General features: G+C 40.6%; 1 protein-coding gene across 2 annotated transcripts; it reads right to left on the bottom strand.

Annotated features, from left to right (window-relative positions):
* Positions 1-2,643: 2,643 nt before the first annotated feature.
* On the bottom strand, positions 2,644-21,370 carry Med30 (mediator complex subunit 30). 2 transcript variants are annotated; one of them, XR_005286984.1, is made up of 5 exons: positions 21,098-21,370; positions 13,815-13,973; positions 12,407-12,511; positions 9,682-9,764; positions 2,644-3,146 (listed from the first exon to the last, which is right to left on the bottom strand). XR_005286984.1 is itself a non-coding variant. In XM_038343891.1 (4 exons), the coding sequence occupies exons 1-4, from the start codon at positions 21,272-21,274 to the stop codon at positions 3,051-3,053; spliced, it is 537 nt and encodes a 178-aa protein (XP_038199819.1). In that variant the 5' UTR covers positions 21,275-21,370; the 3' UTR covers positions 2,644-3,050. The 2 variants fall into 2 exon arrangements, 1 of the variants encoding a protein (XP_038199819.1); XM_038343891.1 differs by lacking the exon at positions 9,682-9,764.
* Positions 21,371-24,524: the final 3,154 nt, after the last annotated feature.

The following is a 24,524-nucleotide window of genomic DNA, read 5'->3' as shown; positions in this document are numbered from 1 at the left end:
TCACCCTAGGAACTAGTAAAGCCCTGTCGTAGGATAAGCCTGTTTTGAAGCGAGTTTCTAAAATTTCCAAGCAAAATTCTAATCTAGAGTAGAATATTAGCTAATCTCATAAATCATTTCACAGGAGGTTATCTTGCCTAGGGTCATGGATTACAATAATAATCCCTTACAAAAATAAGTCCCTTTCTTTGTGCGTTAATCTATTGGTGTGATCTCCCTACAGAAGGCAGAACTGGAGAACTAGCAAGGTCTGCATTTAGTAGCCCCCCATCACACTCACAACTGATCACATGATCACCTGTCACTTGTGAATGAGTAGCCCCAGTTGAGAGAGCATGCGCAGCAGCCCATAACTTGGGATGATAACTCTACAACAGTGTAACCATATTCATTTTTGCTCCACCAAGATATTTTCTATCTATTCAAAGCCCAAAGTATGCCATTTCTACCTTCCTTCTTTTATTTTTGGTGGAAATTACATTATTTTATTCATATATCTGAATTCTTTATATCAAATTTTTGGAACACTTGAAACACATGGTGATATTTGTGGAGAGGAGTAACAGGCTCCTCCTTCCCTCATCCCCACTTAGGGGCTAAAAAGGGCTAGTGGATAAGTGGAACTATAAGCAGAACTTTGTCATCTGGGAAGATGACAGCTTTCCCAACTTTTCAATGTACATAAAATCACAGGTATTCCAGCCTTCTTTCTCATTTGGACCCTACCCATTCCTGCACCAGAGTTGTCTTTTTTAAAATACAGTACTCTTTTTTTTTTAAAAAAATATTTGACTATTTTTTAATTTCTAGACCATTCATGTTAATGTTAAAATTCAACCAGACAATTCTTTGGCATTATACACACAGACATTCTTGTGTAACCAATTCTCTTTCATCATCCCTAACTGAAACTTCTTAGAGCTGGGTTTGTGCTACCATGAATGATCTAAGTGGCTGAGTAGGATATTTCAAACACCCAGAGCCTAGATCAAAACTTTTTATTGCTGTAATGGTTGTCAGGAATGAAAGTCGAAATTAACAGGTGTCATCATCACCAGTGGTCAGTGTAGGTCATTTATTTCCAGGGTCTTGGCATCTTATTCAAGGATGAAATAAAAGTTACACATAGACTGGAAAGTAACAAGGAAAGTTCATTCAAATGGAAGTGATAGAATCTGTCAGAATATACTGAGTGAAGACACCCAAGGGCCCTGATTATCTGACTATTTAGGCCTTCCTAGTGTAAGCCAGAGCTGGCCTACTCCACCTTCACGGGATAACTGAGTAGAGTCCAAGTTTGATGGTCATTAAAAGGAAGAGAAACTTATTCCATTATTCAGAGAGTGTATGCGGCTTGATGCAAGTAGGGAGCCTATGTTGCTAACAGGCTGCTAGGTGAATTATTCAGATGGACGTCCATACTCTACACGTGCAGGTATGCTCTCACACTGCCAAGGGTTTTGTTCAGACGTGTGCTTAGTCTAAGCCAAGTAGAGCTCAGGTTAATACTCTTCACTATGCATGTGTGCGTCATTGTATTGTTAGTACAATAGTATACTAAAGCCACAGTGTCACAGTGGTAAACAGCACACAGACCAAGCTGCATATGAAAACCTATACAAATCCTGAGTATCTTAACCAACTATGGTATCCTTAGGGCCTCAGTGTGGAGCACCACACTGAGCTAGGACTTCTGCTCTACATGCCCCTCCGTGACAGTTTCATACAGTTGCTTTTGCCCTGCAACAATACAGAGAGTGCCCTATGGTTCTCACCGACAGTGGGCCTGCCCAGAACTGCATCAGCAAAAGTAAGCTTAGGTCTTCTTGTACTCTGTCACCCACGACTGGTGGCAATGTGCATGACTCAGGATGACATGTGCGGTTCTGATCGGGTACTGTTTGCACATGCTATAACATCGAGAAGGTGCAAAAGCGTAGACAATGAAAGGTCAGCACATTCTGAACTCTGAACCCCAACCACGCTATTCCCTTTCCCAAAGGAAGCTGGTTACTAGTTTCTTATGCAACCTTTTGGAAAGACTTAATCCACAAGCAAGAGTCAAATACAGGATTGTCATAGTCAAATCAAGCCTGGGAGCAGCTTGTGACTCAGGCTGGAAAGCCCACCACCACCAGACATGTAGACTGAAAACGTACTTGTTCTCAATCAGTGAGTCTCAGCCTGTAGGTCGTGACTCCTTGCGGGGTGGGGGTATGGGTGAAACAACCCTTTCACAGGGGTCACTTAAAACCATCTGCATATCAAATATTTACATTGCAATTCACAATGTAAAGTTATAAGTAGCAATAAAAGTAGTTTTATGGTTAGGGAAAGGGTCACCATAATATGAAGAATTGTATTAAAGGGCCGCAGGAGTAGGAAAGGTGAGAGCCAGTGTCCTAAGAACAGTCTAAATGAGAACTCTTAAAAGTCAGTGTTTGGAAACACACTTGGGATTAGCATATCTCTGATAGGCGGGTCCCAGCTGAGCACATATCTATGACCAGTTTGTACAGTCTTTTGATCACCTCCCTCATTTCAATTCAGAAAAACACCCGAAGAACCCGAGAAAAGTAACTGAGAAGCAAGCTAGTTTCTTATTTTACTGGTTTGAAAATGAAATTGAATTAAGATAGAAGCTTAGGTGGTAATGTATTTTTAATTTTAATTAATTTCTTTCAGAGATAAACTTTGGTTGGTAATATGCTGAAATATTTATACTTTACCTCTCTTTGAAAAGGATAACTAAAAGAAGCAAACACACTGGTTATGTTTAAAAATTTATGTATTAAGCTTCATTTTGCTTTTAAAAAGCAATTATTCAATTCATGAAGATTAAACAAAACTCACACCTTATCAAAGGCTATTATAATAATCTTGTATAGAACCAAGAGCATTTAAAAAAAAAAGAGGCAGCGAATAACATGAAAACAGGAACTTCAGTGATAGCCATTAAACTAGAGAGATAAATAATCTTTCCAAAGAAAGAATACTTGGGGGGAATCTAATTGTATCACACGCATAGAGCAAGAGATTTAAATATCAGTTTAGTTCCTCATTGCCAACATGGCATTTATGTCCCAGATGAGATTCCGTAATTGGTCCATAATCTGCTTCAGCTGCTGGTTCTTCTGTTTCAGTTTCTGTGAAAACAAAAGAATTTACCACAATGTGAAATAAAATATATAGATAATGATGCTAGAAGACTGAACTGCACTAAGCTTGGACCCAATGATCCAGACCGAAGCTAACCCAAGCATTCCCGCCAGACAGAAGCTCTCTGTGTTGGTTAGTTTTGTATTACTGTAATAAGACATGACCAAAGAGTTTACCTAGGGCTAACAATCCCAGAGGGTTAGAACCCGTGACTACCATAGAACCCATGACTACCATAGAACCCATGACTACCATAGAACCCACGACTATCATAGAACCCACGACTACCATAGAACCCACGACTATCATAGAACCCACGACTACCATAGAACCCACGACTACCATAGAACCCACGACTACCATAGAACCCATGACTATCACGGCAAGGAACATGGCATGAGGGAGGCAGACATGGAACTGGAGCAATAGCTGACAGCTCACATTTTGAGACGACTATTAACAGGCAGAGAGAAAAAAAGAGAAGGGGGAGAAAGAAAAGAGAGAGAGAGAGAGAGAGAGAGAGAGAGAGAGAGAGAGAGAGAGAGAGAGGAGCTAGGAATGGCTTGAGACTTTTGAAGCCTCAAAGCTCATCCTTAGTGGCACGCCCCCTCCAACAAGGCTATACTGCCCAGGTTTTGTTTGTTTTCTTACCAACTAAGGGCTAAATATTCAAATATATGAGTGTTGACGATGATAATACAGTGGTACCACATTAGCCCAGAATGGAGTATAATAAAGATTTCTTTATTTAGGGGTAGACTCAGATCAGCAGTCCTCTGTATGAGCAGGGAACAGGAACCAAACCCAGCAGCCCAGGCTGCACACATTTTTTTTACATCTGTACATGTACATTTGACCATGCCCAAAGTGGGCCAGTATCTTAAAGGCTATTGGCCAAAGGCATTACCACAGCATATGTGTCTGTGGGGGCCGTTCTCATTTGAAGCATCATAGCTTCTACCCTTTCTCAATTTCACAGGCCCTAACACATCGGACCCTAACAGATACCCTTATTTCTAACTTAAGTCCACAGAGGCCTCTGGCCCCTGCCCCCATTCTACCTTAACTATGTGACACATAATTGTGATAAACCTAGTACTTAGCTGCTGTAGGTGCAGTGGAAGATAATTGTTGCCACTACACTTTCCATCCAGATGTTACGGTTGATCAAATGCTCAGCTCTGTACCAATTATAAATGGAGGACGCTGGCCAAATTGTTCAACCTCACACCAGAAGGATGAGGGGAATCACTGACTCTTCCTCTTAAGATTTCATGGGAGAATCAAATGGCTTGATTTACCTAAAATATTACGGTTGTCTAACACAGAAGTAAGCACTTGACACTTGGTGATAGGGAGAGAATGTAAGCTGTCAGGACAAGAAAGATACTACAATGGTCCATGCAAAAGCAGTCTTCCAGATGCAGCAGAAGTTACTGCTATGATGAAGCACAGACTACTTCTCATTCTAGAAATCAAAAGAAAGCGGTCTAGTGACAAGGAAGACGCCCACAGTAAGCCTTGCACATGCCCCTGCATCTCTATTCCTAGGTTCAACTAGACTATAGTTCACGCATATCTTAAGACTCCTTTTTTCAGGTTCTAGTTGATAGGTATCAGCTTAGATAACATGTGATACAAACAGAGATTCTGGTTAGCATCCTTACCAGTTATAATAATAATTATTCAGTAACACTTGGGAAACAAAGATGTAATATTTTAATTAGATTATTTAAAAAACATTCTACTTAATTGCTTCCAGGTAAACTATTATATGTACACTAGGAAAAGGTCTAAAGTATTATTACTTCATTAAAAAGCAAGCTGAGATTAAGTGACCTGCTTTTATTACTTGTATATAGACTCAGAAGTCACAAGCAGGAAAAAGGTCACTAAAAGGGGTCATTAAATACTTTTACTTGGAAGCAGAGAAGCAATTACAGACACTTTAATGCTACTAATAATACTGGTTAAATTAAATTCACATTTGAAAATAGGATAGCACAGGCACAGAAGAAACGTCTGACTGCACAGCACACAGGCTGCGACTCTCTCAGGACTTGAATGGGCCTTCGGGAAAGAAGACTGACCAACAAGGTTTCAGGATGACTCAACTCCCGTGACAACGTGACAGTTAGTCAGTCAGTCAGTACAGTGGTGTGTATATTGTCTAATTCAGGACAGAGGAGGATGTACTTTATTACCACAGGGACACTTCGCCCTGACAGACACCAGGGTGGCATTACGCTGGAATGATAGCAATCTCAGTAACAGTCTTCTGGAACAAGTTATTTGATCTCAGACTAAGTTTTTCCCTCATATTTCTCATGTATGAATGGGCTAGAGCTTAGGTCCTGTCAGTAACCACACTTTCTGTGCTCCCACAAAGGAAGTGATAATCAGCCACAGACTTGTGGCTGAAAAGCACCGAGTTTGAGTTAGTGATGTTGACACATGGCTTCACAGTGGTTCCATGGATGTTCAAGTTTATGGTGCCTCAATAAACCATCACTTCTAGCTGGAGAATACTTTGGGTGCAATGGTTTCCTTTTTAATTCTAACTTTTTAAGTGCTATGTAAAGAAAGAGAGAGAGAGAGAGAGAGAGAGAGAGAGAGAGAGAGAGAGAGAGAGAGAGAGAGAGAGAGAGAGCGCTATTGAGAAAGAATAAAAGGATGAACAGTAATTTAAAAAGAAATCTAACTTTGAAAGTGGGGCATGGCTGCTCCCAACAGCTGAGATGCTGGCGCAGGATGAGTGCTCTAAGCCTGCGGTCAGCTGAGCTACACAGTGAGTTCAACACCAGCCAGAGCTACATTGTGGGACCTGTTCTCAAAAAACAAACAAACAAACAAATAATTTGAAGTGCTACGTTTTAACATATCTTGAGTGTGACCACTTTGAGGGTTTTCAGAACCTCAGCATCAAGTGGGGGGAAGGCACAGCCAGACTGCATCCCAAAGGCCAGCAAATGATAGTATCCTCCTGTCATCTCAACAAGAGTGAAAGGAACTGGCTCGCCGATGGGTGACAAGGACCATTACAAGTCGTGGAGGGCGAAAGGACCATGAAAACGAAATGCAAAGGTGAACTGCAGATACGAGGACAGGGGGCAGGAGCGGGGACTTCAGTTTTAGAGACAGCTGAGAACCCCCTAAAACTAAGCCTCAGGAACAAGCCTAGACCTCACACGTCAATAAAGACTTAGAAGAAACTAGAAGAAACAAAATCATGTTCTTGGGTAGTTAAACCAGATTTTATTAAACAGTATCCAAAACGCATTTGTAGAGGGCTCCCTCGATGGCGCCTTCACTGGGAAAATGTGGAGCCTCCCACTCAGTTTTCAAGAACACTCATTTGCAAATGTGAATTCTAATATGCTGGTCTCATTAGCTCCTAAAATTTAAAGTATACTAAAGGATAGAGGGCATTTCTAAGCTAACACCAAAAGCTGAGTAACACTACTTTTTAAAGTGTAAAACAAAGTATCGGGGTAGTTTGACTCAAAAAAGACAAAGTTTTAATGAAAAAGTTATCACACAAGTAAAATCTGTGGAGTCAAAGCACGCCATGAGACTGTCAACAGGGAAGCTGACAGTCATGCTTATTAGTGGTTAAGCTGTAAATACATTTTCATGACACGATATAAGATATAATGTATACAATCTTGCCACTGATTGATTTTAACAGGGGCTGACAGCTGCTATTTTCAAAATCCATCAGCTGTGCATAATTTGTTCCATTAACAGGTGAGCGTGTAAGCAGAGTGGATCTTACAAAGGACGTTTTTGCTAAGTCAGACCATGTAATTTAATATTCATATAAAGGCTGTGGCACTTGAGAAAAAAAATGCTTTAATTTCCAAATGTTTGGGCTCGATTACATGTCAATCTTTTGATCCCAGCACCTCTTTCAATCTCATTTTCCACCAACAGAATACTGCTAGGCGAGAGGAAACTCAATTCCGAGGATCCCAAAACAGACCCCCTTTACTTGGAAAACAGGGCTTAAGGATCTCAAGAGCCAGATGCGAATGGGAATGGTATTAAAACAGCAAAACCTGGCTATGGTCACCAGGCCATTTCCCCTAGTGATTTCCATCAAATATTGAGAGCCGAGTGCATGACTCAAAGTCCATGAAGCACCTTATTTAATACAAATGCCAATGTACTAAAATATGGCACAAATAGTCTTCTTTCTGTAAATATCCCCTAACCATGCCAGGTTTTTTTTTTTGGTTTTTTTGAGACAAGGTTTCTATGTGTAACAGTGCTGGCTGTCCTGAACCGGCTCTGTAGACCGGGCTGGCCTAGAACACACAGAGATCCACCTGCCTCTACATCCCTAGGGCTGGATTAAAGGCGTGCACCACCACTGCCCAGCCAGAGTCTTAGAATCTTAAAGTCCCATCCACCTGTCCACCAAGCACAGGAGGGTGGAGCAAACACACTGGCTTACTACAATGTGGCCGGACCTTTAGCAATCAGCAATTTTAACACCTAGCATACAGCAGGTGCTCAGATATTTGAATATTAAAAAGAAAAGTTAAAAATGAGTCCAACAGAAAATTTAGAAGGCCCTCAGAGACAGGAAGCTGAAAATCCTTGGCAATCATTTCAGAACTGTTCTTTCTGTTTTGCTGTCGTTATTGTTTATTGCCTTTCAGATTTAAAACCACACATGGCTATTATTTTAAAGTATTCATTTTCATAATTCAAATTATCTATCATAATTGGTAAGACAGATTTTGCATATTCTGCTGCTATGGTTCAGGTAAGCACCTGCCAGAGTCTTGTGCACTAAAACTACTTATATATACTGAGTTCACATGGTCTGTCGCCACAAACATGCATGTATATATTTATATGAATATATTTATATTTGTAAATAATGTCCTAAGTAGCTACCTATAAATGTATAAATAGAATCACATGGTTGCTATAATAAAACAAAGGTTCACTGGTTTTATTTGTAAAAAATTTTAAACACCTTCCTGCTAGAATGTGCTGGGCCACAGCAGGCCCAGAGCAACAGGGTCAGCAGCCATGAACTAAAAGCTCCACATCTTAAAGCAAAGCAAATGCTTCCTCTGTTTACCCTTGCTTGTCTTGTATTTGCTACAGTAACAGAAAGCTAACTGACACATTAAGGTACAGTCCTGACTACTTAAGAACTATATGAAATGATGGGGAAAAGAGAAAATATGTATTTTCATTAAGAAGGACATGTGCTTTAACATAACATATGTGAGGAAGACAAATATTATCACATTTATGAACATTATAACTCCTTTACAAATGAAACCGATGAAAGGTTTGCTTCAGTACAGCAACCATGTGAGTGGATTTATACATTTATCATCTAAGGCAACTATTTAAGCCAATATAAACACATATAAACATATACCAACAGACCAGGGGAACTCAGTGTATAAATATTTTCAAGGCTGGCTGGTAGTGGGTAATGGTACCAGCTGCCAATCTGATTACTGACCCACACCGTAGAGAGAACCAATCCCCTCAAATTGTCTTCTGACTTCAATATCCTCCCAATCTACTGACATTTTTTTTTTTTCCAGCAGTGAATTTTATTCTATTTATCAGTCTGGTCTGAAGTTTAAGTTAACCAAATCCTAAGCCCTTCTATCTTTGACTCCGGTCATTACCATTCTCTGGTGCTCTAAATCTCTAACAGGGGCTAGGGAGGTTACACCATGGGGAAAGTGTGTGCTATTTAAGAATAGAAATCCTGGTTTGGATCCTTAGCACCCACATAGAAGCTGGGAGCCTCTCTAACCCCAGTGTGGAGATGCAGCTCCCAGCACCCACATAGTAGTAGGGTACGTCCACACAGATCTCTAACCCCAGTGTGGAAGAGCAGGTCCCATGAACTGTTTAGCCAAAACGCCAAGCCTCCCTCCCTCCTTCTCTGCCTGCCTCCCTCCCTCCCTCCTTCTTCATCTTTTTTCTTTTTCTTTTTGTGCTTGCGAAGCAAGGGCTTTCCCACTCAGCTCACCTCTAGCCTGATGGTTTGCAGCATCAAATCTAAATTCTCTTTTTCAGGCCCCTCCTCATGCCTAGCAATTTCCTACTGTGTGTTTCTGTCATAATGGTGATTAATTATTTCTCCTTTTGCTGGAGATGTTCTTTTAAAATCAGCTTTCACCCTTAAAAAACAAGTTGTCAGGTTTGTGAGCTATAATAATGACCCGCCTACAGGAAATGGTCACTGCTGCAATACTGGCATGAATACTAGGGGAGTGCCCAACCTCTGTTTGACTGGACTCAGGGTCCACTCTATGAGACAGAACCGAGAGCTGGTATTATTAATGAGGCCAAGAATCTGAGACTAGATAGGTCATGGGCCCAGAAGGAAACCTGCTATTATTATGTTGCTAAAGGAACACAGCAATACAACTCCTAATGATATACTTTTATAGCCACAGATCAGTGCTATCGCCACAGATCAACCCTCATCAGAGAGGCTTCTTCCTATAGTAGATGGTAGTCAACACTGAGACTCACCACTGGACAACGTGGAGACAGTGAAAGTACTTAGCCCTAAACAGACCGTCTTCATCACATCCTTCCCCTCAAGGCTCAGAGATCTACATGCAAAAAAGGGCAGAAAGATTCTAAGAGGAAGAAATAGTGTATAATTTTAAGGAAACAACTTTTTCCATACACAACAGGGTAGATGAAATATGAACTCACAGAGACTACGGCAGTGTCTACAAACCCATACAAGCTCAAGCCAGGCGAATGCCAGCACAAAGGACAGGAAGTGGACACAAGTCCCCATCCCTGGCCAAGAATCTCTCTGTAAATGACAGCTGCCAGCGCCGGAGGGAAACCAATGCTCTGCAGTGGAGTGACACTGAGCACACCAACCACACTGGAGAGCAGGCCCACGCTCAAGACCAGCTGGTCAATGCAAATCCATGCTTTCAGTGGCTGCTTTTCTTTGTTGTTGTTATGTTTAAAATGTGTTAAACTATATCATTGCTCTTTCTTTTTAAATATATTTATTTTACATTGGAGCTGCAGTTTCCCCCACTCCTCTCCTCCTAGTCCCTCCCTCAACTCCCTCTGTTCCCACCCCCAATCCATTCCTCCTCTGATTCTGTTTAGGAAAGGGCAGGTCTCCCGTGAGTATCAACAGAACATGGTATATCAAGTTGCAGCAAGACTAAGCATTTCCCCACATATTACATCTGGGCAAGGTGACCCAGTATGAGGCGTAGGACCCCAAAAGACAGTAAAAGAATAAGAGATAGTCCCTGTTCCTGCTGTTAATAGTCCAACAAGATGACCTAGCTACACAACTGTAACACATGCATAGGTCAGTCCCAGGCAGATCCCCCGGTTGTCGGTTTAAGAAAGAGAAAGAACATGAAGTTGAGGGTTTGTGGGAGATCTGGAAAGATCTGGGGGAAACAAACAAACAAAAAATGGAAACAATATACTATATAAAATTCTCAAAGAATTCAGTCCTAAGTTACAGTATTTAAATCTAACTCCCTCTTTTCTTTCTCTTTGATTTTAATGCACATTTTCCTTATTATTTCTCTAATAGTTTAGTTCTTTTGTACATAATTCTTAACTCTGAAATTCATTTTAATATACAGTGCTGTAAAAGTTAGCTAATTCCACCAATTTTCTATTTCTAAAGACTAATTTTCCACATAATCCCTTTCCTGTCATATTAAATTCTCATATTCACCAGAAAAGTTGTTTCTCTGGCTATTATTTTACCAATCTGTCTCTTCCTGGGCCAGCATTACATGCTTATTTATGCCTTTATAATTTGCTTCATATTAATTTTAATTTTTGAAGCAAACAATTCTGCATTATTAATCTTATTTATCGGATTTTAAAGTACATTTTTGTATATTTTCAAAAGAAGATCTCATTTTGGTTTTACTTGTTTCTTTTCCTAGTATTGTACAAAAAGACTCTTATTTTTTGCATACTTTCAAGCTAAGTCTTATTTGGATTTGGATTATTCTACAGCAAATTATGAAGTAATTAAGATTGGTACTTTTATAATATTTATTGCTCTCCCAAGGGCTTTATATGTTCTTCTTAGCTATTGAAAATTATGTATTTAACAGGGCTAGTCACTGTTGAATTCCCATTCACTTAGTAAGTCTTGCTTCAATTGTGAAGAGAGCTGGGAAGAGATACAGTGGCTAACAGCATTGTAAGTGGATGGTTTCAGGCTGTCTGGCGCTAATCCCTTCTTTTACAGAACTTTTTATAGACTATACTAGTTTATCAGGTGAGCTTTTACCGAACACGCTAGCAAGCTTATAAAAAATGACTCCAAGTTTTGAACACTTGGGTGCTTGCTGTCTTTCTGAACTGGTCATAACCTCCACAATAATATTAAGCACACTGGCTGATTTTATTATATAACTTTTTAAACAGGAATATTTTTATACTCTACGTGTATGAAAATTCTGGCTACTTATGAAAAATAAAAAGGTAAAAAGAGAAACTGATCTTGATTCAAGTACTGAGTCAGCACAAGTGGACTGGAGTATCCTGAACGCCTCTCAGCCACCTGGGAACAGCATTTCCCAAGGTAACTGGCAGTCTGTATTATGGGTGTGAACTGAATTTCCTTCACACAGCTCAGGAGGCCGTTTAGCCACAGCAGACTGTTAACACATTGGTGGAGTCTATCAAGTAGAATGAAGACAGTAGGGGCATCTGTGTTTGTAAGGGAAAGAGTGAGGCTGGGAGCTTACTGGTTAGCTTTTGGTGGGTTAGGGCCAAATCTCCACCAGAGAATGAACCCTCAACTCTCCCTCCTACTCTGTTTCACGGGAACTCTCTGAAGCTTAATAAATGCTTCTCCATGAGAACTTTTTGGAGTATGCTGTCATAATTCCTGTAATTTCTCTGTCACATTTCCTGCTGATAAGTTTTCATTATTTGCTGTCATGTAGAAGACCAAGCTGGGCTCAGGGAAGTGAACAGGCTGTGAATGAGTGTGCTGGGTGAGATCCACCATCTCTCCTCTCTGAGGGCTCTGCTGGGTGAGATCCACGATCTCTCCCAACTCCTTGGGTAGCAGCTCTGCTTCCCTTTCCCCTCCTGCAACTGCTCTAAATAGGGGGAATCTGCCACAAAAACAACACCACACAATTCCCAACCTCAAACTATGTTTTGGAGTTAAGTTAGGCTCCCTAATAATTCTTAATCAAGGACTCTGAAATATAAAATGTACGGACTAATAACTCACTTTATTGACTTCTGCAATTTCTCGTCTCTCTTCACTAGCAAAACGAGGTGGACCAGCCCGGTCGTCATTCTTTGAGCCATCTTCATCCACATATGGAATAAGTTGCTGGAAGTGACAAAGGAAAATACAAAATGGGGTCCAGATATGTGAATCAGACTACTATAGTTTAATCCAAAATTAAAAAGATTTAACCACAAAAACACTTGGTTTCCCAATAAAGTTCACTGTGCTTAACTGAAAACAGCAACAATAACAAAACTTATCCTCCCCTCAAAAAACTACTGGTTGTTATATATTAAGTTAGGCTCTGTTCATTCAGTTTGCAAATACGTAATTGCTAGATGCTGGCCGAAACGCTGAAAGACGCTGCGTCTACTCAGAGACATTCAGTCTGTTCAGAGTAAGGCAGTCTTTCCTTTACACCACAAGAATGGATCTTTGAGGATATGTATGATGCAAATGCCACCAACTTGACATTCAGAACTGTAGTGGCTGCAAGACTTTTTATTTGTCATAATTTCTTTTAGGTATGAGAAAAATTTTTAAAATAGGATAAGAAATGTTCAGAGCAGTGATACTTCTAGAAAAAAAATATACTTAATTATGTGGGGTCTGTGAATGTTTACTGGAGGAAACCCCTTGTAAATGCAGCCAACATCAGGAACCAGTCAGTCTCTGCCATGGTAAATTACCATGAAGAAATGGTCAGAGAAGGATCCACTTGGCAAATGGTTCCGTATTCTCGGGGCACATATACCTGACCTGCATCGACAAGCACCCTTCTCTCCTCTCCTGCTGCAGCACTGTCTGAAGACAGATTCCAGAATGGCACTGGCTCCTGTTTTCTCTTTATTCCTTCAACCTCTCCACAGACTTTTCCTCCTTTATCATGTTCCTATGAATTTGGGGGCAGCAGTCAGTGCCCCAACCCTCAATTCCAGTCCTCCTCCCTGTCACTGCTTCCCCATCACTTCCAATCTAGGTCTCGACAAAGTCTGATCTCCAACCGCTGGCTTAAGCTCGTTACTTCCTGTTTTATTCCTAGATCAACTGCATTCTGATTTCTAGCCACTACCATTTCGATCAAGTTCTATCAAATACCTTTCTTAGCAATGGTAAAAACTGCCATGATAACTAAATATTTTTCTAAGAAAAACAGAAGAAATCACTGTCATTAAAACCCCAACAAATGTATAAGTAAACACAAAAATATCACTACGAGGCTGGAAAACAAATGCTACAAAAATCATTAATGAAAAATAAACACATATATTCACATTTTTATCTCTTCGCAGAAGTAAAACAAATAATATTAAAAATGGGGACTACTGCTAAAAGGAGAAAGAAAAAAAACTGACGTGTTGACCTTCCTCCGCCTCTGACATGCGCAGTCCGGCTATAGACATACCTCAACGGGAATGGGGTCCATGCCGCCACAGTTCTCGTTGCATTTGTCGTAGACCAGTCTTAACTTCCTGAAGAGAATAGAAAGCTGGCGAAGATGGTCCTGTAGCTTTGTTAGCCGGTCTTGGTAAGTTCCAGTATGGTAAGTGACACCATTTGGCAGCTTGGCAGGTAAAAGAAAACAATAAAAATATTGAAGATTTAAAAGTAATCCCCATTAATTTATTAGCAACCTGGTACAGTGTTTCACTGCAATAAAAGAGCCTTAAAAAAGACTTTGTGAACAGACTGCTGACCAGCTGAAAGGCTTTTGCTCTTTAACGTTATAAATACACAATTTTAATATCACTATCACATGAAAGCAGCAAGCTCATGTGAACCTGCACACAAACTTTTTACATATTATATGAATTTATATGAATTTTATACATACATATACCCATACACACACACATATATACACACCCATCCATACATATAATATATAATATACATGCATATATTTAAAAGTGAAGCTTAGGGTTTTGTTTGTAGAATTGGAATAGTGTGTTCTCACACTTGCAGAAGCATTTTCAAATCTTCTTAACTACGATGATCAAGAGGATAAAATGTGCAAAGTACAAACTAAAACACAAACCACCAGAGTTTAATGAAAAAGTTTTATTAGAAGATATGGGCACAAATGAATATATACTCAAATATCATTAATAAATCATCGCAAACTACTATTATCATATCTGTTCTAAGTCATCAAATGTTCTTAATTCAAGAATCTTATCAGCCAGGCCTGGTAGTGTATGCCTGTAACCCTTCTCAGGAGGTTCACATGTTCAAGACCAGCCTGTCACATAATGTGAATTCAAGGCCAGCTTGGGGAAATGTAATGAGACCACGTTTCAAAAACAGAGTACAAGGCAGGCAGGTGCTAGAGCCCAGAGGCATAGCACTTGTTCCCCCTCCACACACACACAAGGGCCTAGGTATATCAGCCAGGGGTATAACTATCAAAGCTAATTAATCAGTAACATAATTTTTCCAAAGAAATATTTATTGAAAAAAACAATAAAGTCACAGTCAAATGGAATTTGGGTAGACTTGGATAATTTGTTTCTCTTTTCCAGAGTCGCTTTTATAAATGTTACAGTTTCTCAGCTCAGGAGACAGATCTTCTGAAATTTCTGAATTATTTCTAGTTTCAGGAATCCTCAGCATTAATCCATGTTAAAATGCATCTGGAAGTGTGATGAAATACCAAGGGCCCTGTGGCTCACAACATTTTAAAGTAAGATGGCATTCAATGGGCCCATACTTCCATACAGTGTGGGATTTCCCCCAAGAACCCCTTTTACAGACATTAACAGGCACCAACGACGCAGACAGTAAGATGACCCCGTTGTCCTGTCTGAATGGTAATGGTGTGGCGAATGCATCTCATGCAGAGAAGCAGTGGCCTCCTGAATCATGGCATCTTATCAGGTTTGTTACTTGGTAAAAAGTGGAACTCCTCTCTGTAGCATATTTGGCACAAGAGTTTTGGTGTATGGTTTGAATAATTCTCATGAGCATTTTACCCTAAGAGTGTGTTTACGTGTTCATGAGAAGCGTATGTCATGCACAAAATGATTGATGAGTCTTATTATGAAGAAAAGCAATCTTGCTGAAATGCAAAGAATTATCTATCCACCTGAAATCTGCCAGCTGAGTACGTGTAGATATTAGTTTTTATACTTCCCACTCACCTTTCGTGTGTCACGCGAGAGTGGCGGTTTCCATGAGTGATGAGGCCTCCTTACGCTGCAGCTACAGAACGTGTGGTAATCGCACCTAAGCTCCCTTGCTGCATGCTGTGGTGGAGCTACTCAGCTGGAAAGCTCATCAATAACCATCTTTCTCATGAATATGGATGAAACCTCATAAATATATCACACTCCCACATACTAAAAAGGCATACAACTAACTTCATCATTTATTCTTATAATAAAATCCCCCATATATGAAAAACATATTTAGGTTATAAAGTCAGCATCACAATGGATGTGCAGACATTAGAGGAATTCCCACTAAGGTCAGGAACAGAAAAAGACATATACTGAGACCACTGTTACTGATGATGTGCTCTGTGGCGAAGGAGCTGGCCAGGGTGACTATGAAAGACAGAAAGGTTGAAACATAAAAAAGAAAGTAGTATAGTGACCACTGTTTCCAAATGACATCATAAAAAGTCACCAATGGTAAAGGAATTCCATAAGGAGTTAAGTGTAAAGCTAACAGAAAAAAAAACAGCTTTGCTTTCATCTCTAAAAAGAAAATGGAAAAGCAAGGACCTAGTACATCAGAAAAAAAAAAAAAGAAAGAAAGAGAAGAAAGGAAGAAAGAAAAGATCTAGGAATAAACTTAGAAAAGATAAAAATAAAAAGCTCAAATGCAAAACAAGAAAAGGAGATTCCATGATCTTGATTACTAAGACTTAACAGTGTCAAGGTTTTCTAGACTGAAAAAAAAACACTAACTAATAAAAAAACTAATAAAACCACTAATAGGTTTTTCTTGTATGTGGAAAAGTAAAAAGGACACTTATTCTGACATAGAAATACAAACCCATCACAGAAACTCAAAGATATATGAGCATAAGGCATCTGAACTTCAGCAATGGAAGCAAAGATTCATCTGCACAAAGCTGCAAGTGGACCAAATGAGCAGTCAGGTGAGCTTTCAATCAACCACTTGTGCAACAAGGTGAGTGCTGTCTGTCACACTTCCTAACAGGATCAATCCCACAAGGACCCAAGTTTTACCAAAGCAAAAATTCCAGTGAAAACACACAGAATTCTTCATCATTTGAGAGTGGGGAAGGCATTCCTAACATGACATAAAATGTGTAACCTAATAAATTATATGAACTGGAAAATCAAGAAATTATACATTTAAAAAAAAGCAGGGCAAAAACTACCTAGAGGAATCAAAAGGTAAAATAGAAAGACCAGACTGAATATACCAGGCACAGTAGCTCAGGTCTAAAATCCCATAATCTCAGCATTTAGGAAGTTGAGGCAGCATCCCAGGTTCAAGGGCAGCTCCAGCTACACAGTGAGACCCAATTCCAAAACAAAATGGAAGAAACAAAAGAGAAACCTGGAGAAAACATTTGCAAATATATCACAGAGAACAAGGGAGATAAAAAAACATCACACAAACACACATTCGCAAGCACACATACACATTGAAATAGGAATAAGCAATAGCATAAAATAAAACACACAGGATTCATAAATATATCACGAAATGTTCAAACCCAATCAAATAAGGAGAAATGTTAGGTGGTTTATCTATCAGATAATCAAATACCTAAAAGCATGATCAATCCATTGTGTTGGTCTGAGTCAAGACACAGGAACAACTTTGAGAGGACAGTGCATGGTGACTCACTCAGCTACAGTGCTTATAAGATAGCCACTTCTAAAAGCTCATCAGCAGGTACAGTGCTCCTTTGGATGGGAAATAGTCATTTGCTCCAGCATCAGAGTATTTCCAACCAGTGGACTATAAGGTGGAGAAAGGGAGTACTTTATGGATATGAGTAAGCTACAGTGTAGCAAATGAATAAGGCAAAGTACAAAATATTATGCACAGATATCTGTGCAAAGGGGAGGGATGAGACAATATGTAGGCACAGATTTGATTAAATATGCAAAGAGCACTTGCAAGATAAACATAACCAGTGGCTAGAATCATTAACAGCCACTGCTTACAGAGAGGGATTAGGTACCTAGCAGACAGGGAATAAAAAGGAGAATGCTCTCTGCAGTGTGTTCTGCTATTCCTAAATTATGAATATATTATGTAGCCAAAATATGCAATAAAAGATTAAAAGGATAATAAGCAGAATCAAAGCAAGGCTATTTGTTCACAGGGAATCTTAATCTGGGATTCAGGGATATTTGGGGAGATGCTTCTTAACACCTTGCAAACATTTTTCAAAATGTGTTTACTCATTATTTTGTTTCTAAGGAAAGTCTATAGTTTTCAGAATCTTGAGGAGCTAAAGGAGATCTAATAGCCAAACTTTTTCTCAAAGAAATGTGTGGAAGTAATTTTAGCAGTGTGTATTTATGCTGCTTCACTTTCATGGATGAATACAGATGTTTTGAAATCTGAGTATATTGAAGAGCATGGGGTTGTCCCGCCTACTGGAGTTCTATAAGATCCTCATTTCCCAGTGGATGCCAGAAACTGTGGCATGATATCCCTGTTCACAAGGTCTGACCAGTGTCTACAGATGACGACCGAGTACAAAATTAATAAAAGCAAAGCAGAGCATTGATAACAGTGTGCTGGAATGAAAGCTAGGGACAAGCAGTCGCACATTCCTTGTTTCAAAACGTCCTCTTAAATATCCACTACAAACCACTTATAACGGAAAGTTGGATAAGCTGCCTACAATTAGATGAACAGCCATGATGTTCACTGTTAAGATCATCCGTTTATATCATCACTTCTGACTTTTTGGAACTCAACAACCACACCATTGTTGCCTTTTAGGGTCATTGTAAGGTCCCCCAAAGGGTTTGAGATAAGTCTGAGCACAAAGTGGAAGGTAGATGCTCACCGTGGCAGCCCTTTCAAACCAGTTCAAAATCCAGTCCTACCTGTAGCCCGGTTACGGGAAGGAGCTTTCAGAAAGAGTCTCATTCTATTCAGATGGAGTTCAGTTCTAGCTCTCTTATCAATACAGATGGCTCATGAACAACTTAAGTAGTGCAACAGCAGGCTATTAAAGCCGCCTGTGATGGTGGGTCATCTACTTATCCTCTCTTTAACCCTCAGTTTCTTTAACTATAAAATAGGAATAAAAACATCTCTCAGAATTGTTCCTAGAATTGTGGACCTAGCCAAGTAACTGACAGTTGTTTAGCTATCTGTGACCATACCTGCTTCTCCACGCTCTATCTGATTCAGATGCTGGCACAGGACAAGCTAAAAATAAGCAGGACAGTGCATGCTAAATTCTGAGGCATCATGAAATCCACACTCCAGTCATTTTCATCATGAATCTATTCACTTGAAACTGCCATAGAATTTCAGTCTTTCCTTTGCATGCATTTATAATGATACTATATCTTTGTATGACATTGTATGACATTGCACATTGAGTAACTGCCAAAAGTAACTTTTGAGTAACTCAAAAGTGCTAAAAGATTCCCGTGAAACAAAATCACATTTATAAAGATAGGAGACAAAAATCTCAACTGTCTTTTCTTGACACAAACAAAAGCAATAAAATCGTCTTTAAGGCATCCGTAGATAAAGTCTCAAGACAGGCCTTAATTACTCCACACTGACCAGCTTTAGGGCGCCAATATATCTCTCTGACCTATATCAGTCGAACAAAGATGCTTTCTCCATCTTGTAATCTTAGGATAAGCAAACACTAACAACAACTTACAAAGTGTACGGGAACAATCTAGATATCTGAAGGCAAAAAATGAACTTAGACCCAGACAATCATTATAATTACCCTTCCAGAATTTAGACAGGTTAAAACATAAAGGAAAACTTAAAGAGCAAAACTTCCACAAGAAAACATTCAGTGTTTTGGGTTACACACACAAAAAAATTAAGTCTGACATCCAAAGCAAGATCTGTAGCAGAACAAATCAACAAGTGTGATGGGATTCCATCACAATTATAAGATCTCTGCTCCTCAAAAGATGGTTTGAAGGAAGCGCAAGCCACAGAGTGACCGAAGTATCCAGCAAGTAAAAAGACACAACAATAAGAAATGAAGATAAAGATGAGAGAAACTAGAACTCCCAAAGACTGCTGATGGAGATTCAAAAAGGTCAGCCACATTAGAAAAATTATTTTAAAAATTTAATATATATATGACACGATATATACATGATTCAGTAATTACACTCCTAAACCATCTACTCATGAGAAATGAAGCCCACACCGCCCACACAGAAGTCCGTAAAAAACAAACTCTGACATTATTTATGAGGGCATCGCTGTTGATAAGGCTCCAAAGTGGAAACAACCCAAACTTGCACCCACAGATCAACAAATGCAAACGCCGCGATGCATCCATTCAATAAAATAGTAAGAAAAAGAAATTACAGAGCCAGGCGGTGGTGGGGCACGCCTTTAATCCCAGCACTCGGGAGGCAGAGGCAGGCGGATCTCTGAGTTCCAGGCCAGCCTGGTTTACAAGAGCTAGTGCCAGGACAGGCTCTAGAAACTACAGGGAAACCCTGACTCGAAAAAAACAAACAAAAAAAAATAACAGCTATATAGATAGATGCTGAAAGAATAGCCTTGCCCCACAAAGCTCACCTGCTATGTGATTCCTATTACACAAAGCTGTTAAACGCAAACTAGCAGTGGTTCCTTGGGAATAGAGGCAAAAAAGTCACAGGTGGTATAAGGAAATTTCTTGGGTAATGGCTATTTTCACTATTGTGACTATGATCAAGTTACAAGTCTATCCCTAAATATGTCAAAACTTTACATTAGCACAGCTTACTGCAGTCCAGTTAAGCCTAGAAAGGGGGAGAACTATTGTCTCGATTCTTCCGCTTCAGGGCATCTCCTTCAAGGAGAAATTTTGCTCGAAATCTTCTAAAGTCATTTTCAAAGGCAAGTATGGTGTGATCCACTTGCACTTTGGAGAACACAACATTTATAAAACAAGCTTGACACAACTTGGTCCAAACTAGAAAAGGTACTTTTTATATCACCGGCGAAGTCCTAGATCTTTGAAGATAGGCACTGGGGCTATGTGGAGCTGGTGGAAAAGGGGATCACACCTGATGTCTCCTGGAGCGGGGAGTGGGGGTGTGTGGTGGGGGTGGGGAGCAGACGTACACGCTGGGGACACTTCTGGGGGTAATGGACACAGTCGCTCCAGGAGTATCCTGCGGTGGGGGACAGTTGCATGCTGGGAAAACAGTTCTGGGAAGAGTGGGGTGACTACATCTGGAATCTCCCAGGCCAAGAGGCAGACTCATGTTGGAGACACTGGGTATAAGGGGGTGTGTCCACGCCTGAGAGATTCCCAGGGCATTGACAAACAGATGCTGGGAACAAGTAATATTAGGGGGACGGCCATCCAGAGCTCTTCCAGAGTTGGGGACACTGGTAAGGAAGGGAGGGGGCGTCTGCCCTTGAGCTCTCCCAGGGCAAGGGGCAGGCTCACGCTGAAGTCACGGGGTGGAAAGGCGACACGGCCACCCTGAGGTTGCCCGGAGAGGCCCCTCTTCCACCAGCCCTCTCACGCCAGGCGCCCACCTGCATGTTCCGGAGCAGCTGGAAGATCTCCATGGTGCGGTACACGATGTCCTGAACCGTCTCCTGTCCGATGCGGCACAGCGTGGCCGTGTTGACCTCTCGCGCGGCCTGCTGCGCCTGCGGGCCGCCGAAGGGCCCGGGCGCCATGCCTGCGGGAGCCAGCGGTGGGGTGGACATGGCACTCGGCCGCTCGGTCCGGCAGAAGCCGACTCTGCGGATTTCAAACCAGCGGCGCCACTTCCGCCCCGCCGCGACGCAGGCCTCTTCCCGGAAGACCTGGGAGCCAGTAGCCACGCAAAACCAATCGCGATTGGGCTACGAGCCTGAGACGGACGGGAAGTTAACCAATCATCAGTGGAGTTCTGGCCAGGGGGCGGTACCAGTGGTGGATTGGATGGATTCTCCCAGCGTTCCAGTCTGGGCTGCCTTAGGTGTCTTCATAGAGCGCAAATTTTGCACTGGGTTCTTGTGGAGCATTTTCTCATAACAAACTTATGAGATGTTTCTAATTATTGCCCTTTTTGATAGGTTGCAGGCTCAGAGGGCTGAAGAACTTTGAATAGCTTTCTGCTATTCAAAAGCAGAGAATATGATTTCTGTTTCTTGTTTACTTTAGTGTAACAAGAAACTCAACCCCGGGGATTGTTTTTGTTCCCTGCTCGAATGTTTTCGAAGATTCTCTTCGAAAAGTAGCCCACATGCACTACTTTTTGTCTGTGAAATTACGGCAACCATTCTTCATAGGAGGACACCAATGTGAGTCGGAAATTGCAGAGTATCCGGCCCCGAATAATTCTCTGCATTTTCTAATCATAAATATCTATGAAAATATTAAAATATAAATTAGGCACAGTAAGATATTAATGATATTGTAAGTATAGCAATATATTGTCACAGTTATTTCCAACTTGGTAATTATTTCTAGAAATTGTAATTTAACAGTATTGAACCACAGTTGACCTAAACTACATAAAATGGTAAAAAGTGAAATCGCAAGCAAAGGACGGTTGTTCTACCGCCTGATAGTGTGGTTTGTTTACTTTCTGATTTGCCCTTACTCTATGGACATGCTAAAACGCAAGTTCAGAAAAAAAAAAAAAAACACTTGTTCTATTTTATTCACTCTCTATAGTCTCAGGACTTAATGATTGGCCATGACAATGGCTCAATAAGTAATTAATAAATTATTTTTTAAAATAACTTAAGGAATGTATAAACAATTATAAAAAGGAAAAGAAAAAATATCTTCTTACAGTCTACTGTACATTCCAAATGAAAAAAAAAGTCAAGAATGTGAAACTTGGTAACAGGGACAGAATAATTACATCTTGAGAAACATGTACTTCAGACTTTCCAGAAAACGACTACTAAAAAATGGCATAGGAAACATTGTAGAGCAGTGGTTCTCAACCTCCCTAATGCTGTGACCCTTTAATATAGTTCTTTATGTTGTGGTGACCCAAACCATAAAATTATTTTCCTGCTACTTCGTAACTGTAATTTTGCTGCAACCATAAAGTTGATAGGCAGGAAATCTGCTGTGTGAACAACAGAAGGGTCATGGCCCACATGCTGAGAACTGTTGCTATGGAGATTTATTTGTTTATTAATCTGCTGTGCTGGTGATCAGAAGACCATTCACTACGCACCTGCTGTGGGCTGAGTGCTAGGATAGCAATGGTGTAGTGAGAAAGTTTAGTAAAAACCGCTCTCGTGGGGGAATAAGCACTAATTACTGTGATGACTGTATTGGAGGGAAGATTTGAGGTCCTGACATCAGGGTGTGAACTCTTTAGCAGAGCTGGTACAAGATGAAATGGGTAATCTGGGACTTCAAAGTGTGTGGAGGCGGAGAGCTAACTATGCCCACATTGTGGCTTCGGAGACCCAGAAGCCGTCACCAGCACTGGCAGGAATACTTTCCATAAAGTAAAAGAAATTTAATACAAGTATAAGTACTGGGAAATATGATTGAAGACAGATTGGAGGACCCAACACAGTGCCAAAAGCTCTGAATCTGATTGAAAACTCAAGTCATTGAGGTGTTTTCAGGAGACCAAGAAATCTCCAGGGTAGAACACTTACTCTTTCTTTTTGATGGGGCGTGGCTGGTGGGTGAATGTTGCTTCCCTCTTTCCTGAGAGGTATTGATCCTGGTGATCTGAATTAGGGAAGGGCACAGTGGGTGACTCAATGGTGAAAATGTAGAGATGTTGATGTTGACAAGGATGGATACATGAGAAAGAGGAGGAATAAAGGAAGCAGCCTCTTCTGCCCTGTATTAATGGATAAAGCTTCTGCCATTTATCAAGATAGGGTGCCCTGAAGAAAGATAAGCATCAAAGAAGTTGTACACCCTGTTGTTTTCCTAATGTCATAATAGTATCACCCCAGCCAACAGTTTTAGAGCTCAGAGTCCCCAAACCAACTTCAAGATGTTGGCAGGGCTGTGACTTTCTAAACTATTAGGGAGTTTCTGATTTTGTGTCTCTTCTAGTTCCTAAGGGCTGCATCCATCCTATGCCTTGTGGCTCCTTACCCGCTCAGCACCCAACTCCTAGCATCTTTGAAGCCATCATTGACCCCTCAAGCTTTTCTCACAATGCCATCTCTGCTTCTGAGTCCTCTGCTTTCCTCTTCTTCATTCGAGGATCTTCTGCTTGCATTGGAATATCCCTAAGCAGTTCAGGATACCTTTTAGTTTTAAGGTCAGATATTCTTCAACTTCAATTCCATTTACTACCTTGATCTCCTGGTGTGGGAGAATGGTCTATATTCTGTCAATTTTGTTTTAAATAAATGCTGATTGGCCAGTAGCCAGGCAGGAAGTATAGGTGGGACAACCATACAGGAAGTAGAGGTGGGTCAATGAGAACAGGAGAATTCTGGGAAGGAGGAAGCCCATTCCTCTGTAGTCCTGACTACAGAAGCAGCAAGATGTGACTGCCCCACTGAAAAAGGTACTGAGCCACGTGGCTAACATAGACAAGAATAATGGGTTAATATAAGTTATAAGAGTTAATAAGAAGCCTGAGCTAATGGGCCAATCAGTTTATAAACTTCGTGTGATTTCTTTGAGAATTGACAATTGTGAGAACTGGGCAGGACAGAAACCTTGACAGAAATCTCCAGTCCCTTGTCATATAATATATTCATAGATTCAGAAGTTTTGAATGTAAATATTTTGGGAAAGCAGCTATTCTGTTCACTACATGCCTCCATTCCAAACTACATGTGAATCAAGACGTAGGCACTTGAGTTGGAAAACCAACTAACATGGTAAAGTTTCCTCACCCCCAAACCAAGTTTGGAATTGGGATAGAAAAGAGAAATGGCAGAACTAGCAGCTAAGCACAAATGCCTGCCAGTGAGATGAAAAAAAGTACAGTAGAAGAAAGTTGGAGTGAGCAGGGGAAGAGCAGCACTT

The sequence above is a fragment of the Arvicola amphibius genome, chromosome 9 (genome assembly GCF_903992535.2).
Source record: "Arvicola amphibius chromosome 9, mArvAmp1.2, whole genome shotgun sequence".
NCBI lineage: Eukaryota > Metazoa > Chordata > Mammalia > Rodentia > Cricetidae > Arvicola > Arvicola amphibius.
This window is presented reverse-complemented; position numbering and strand designations above follow the sequence as displayed.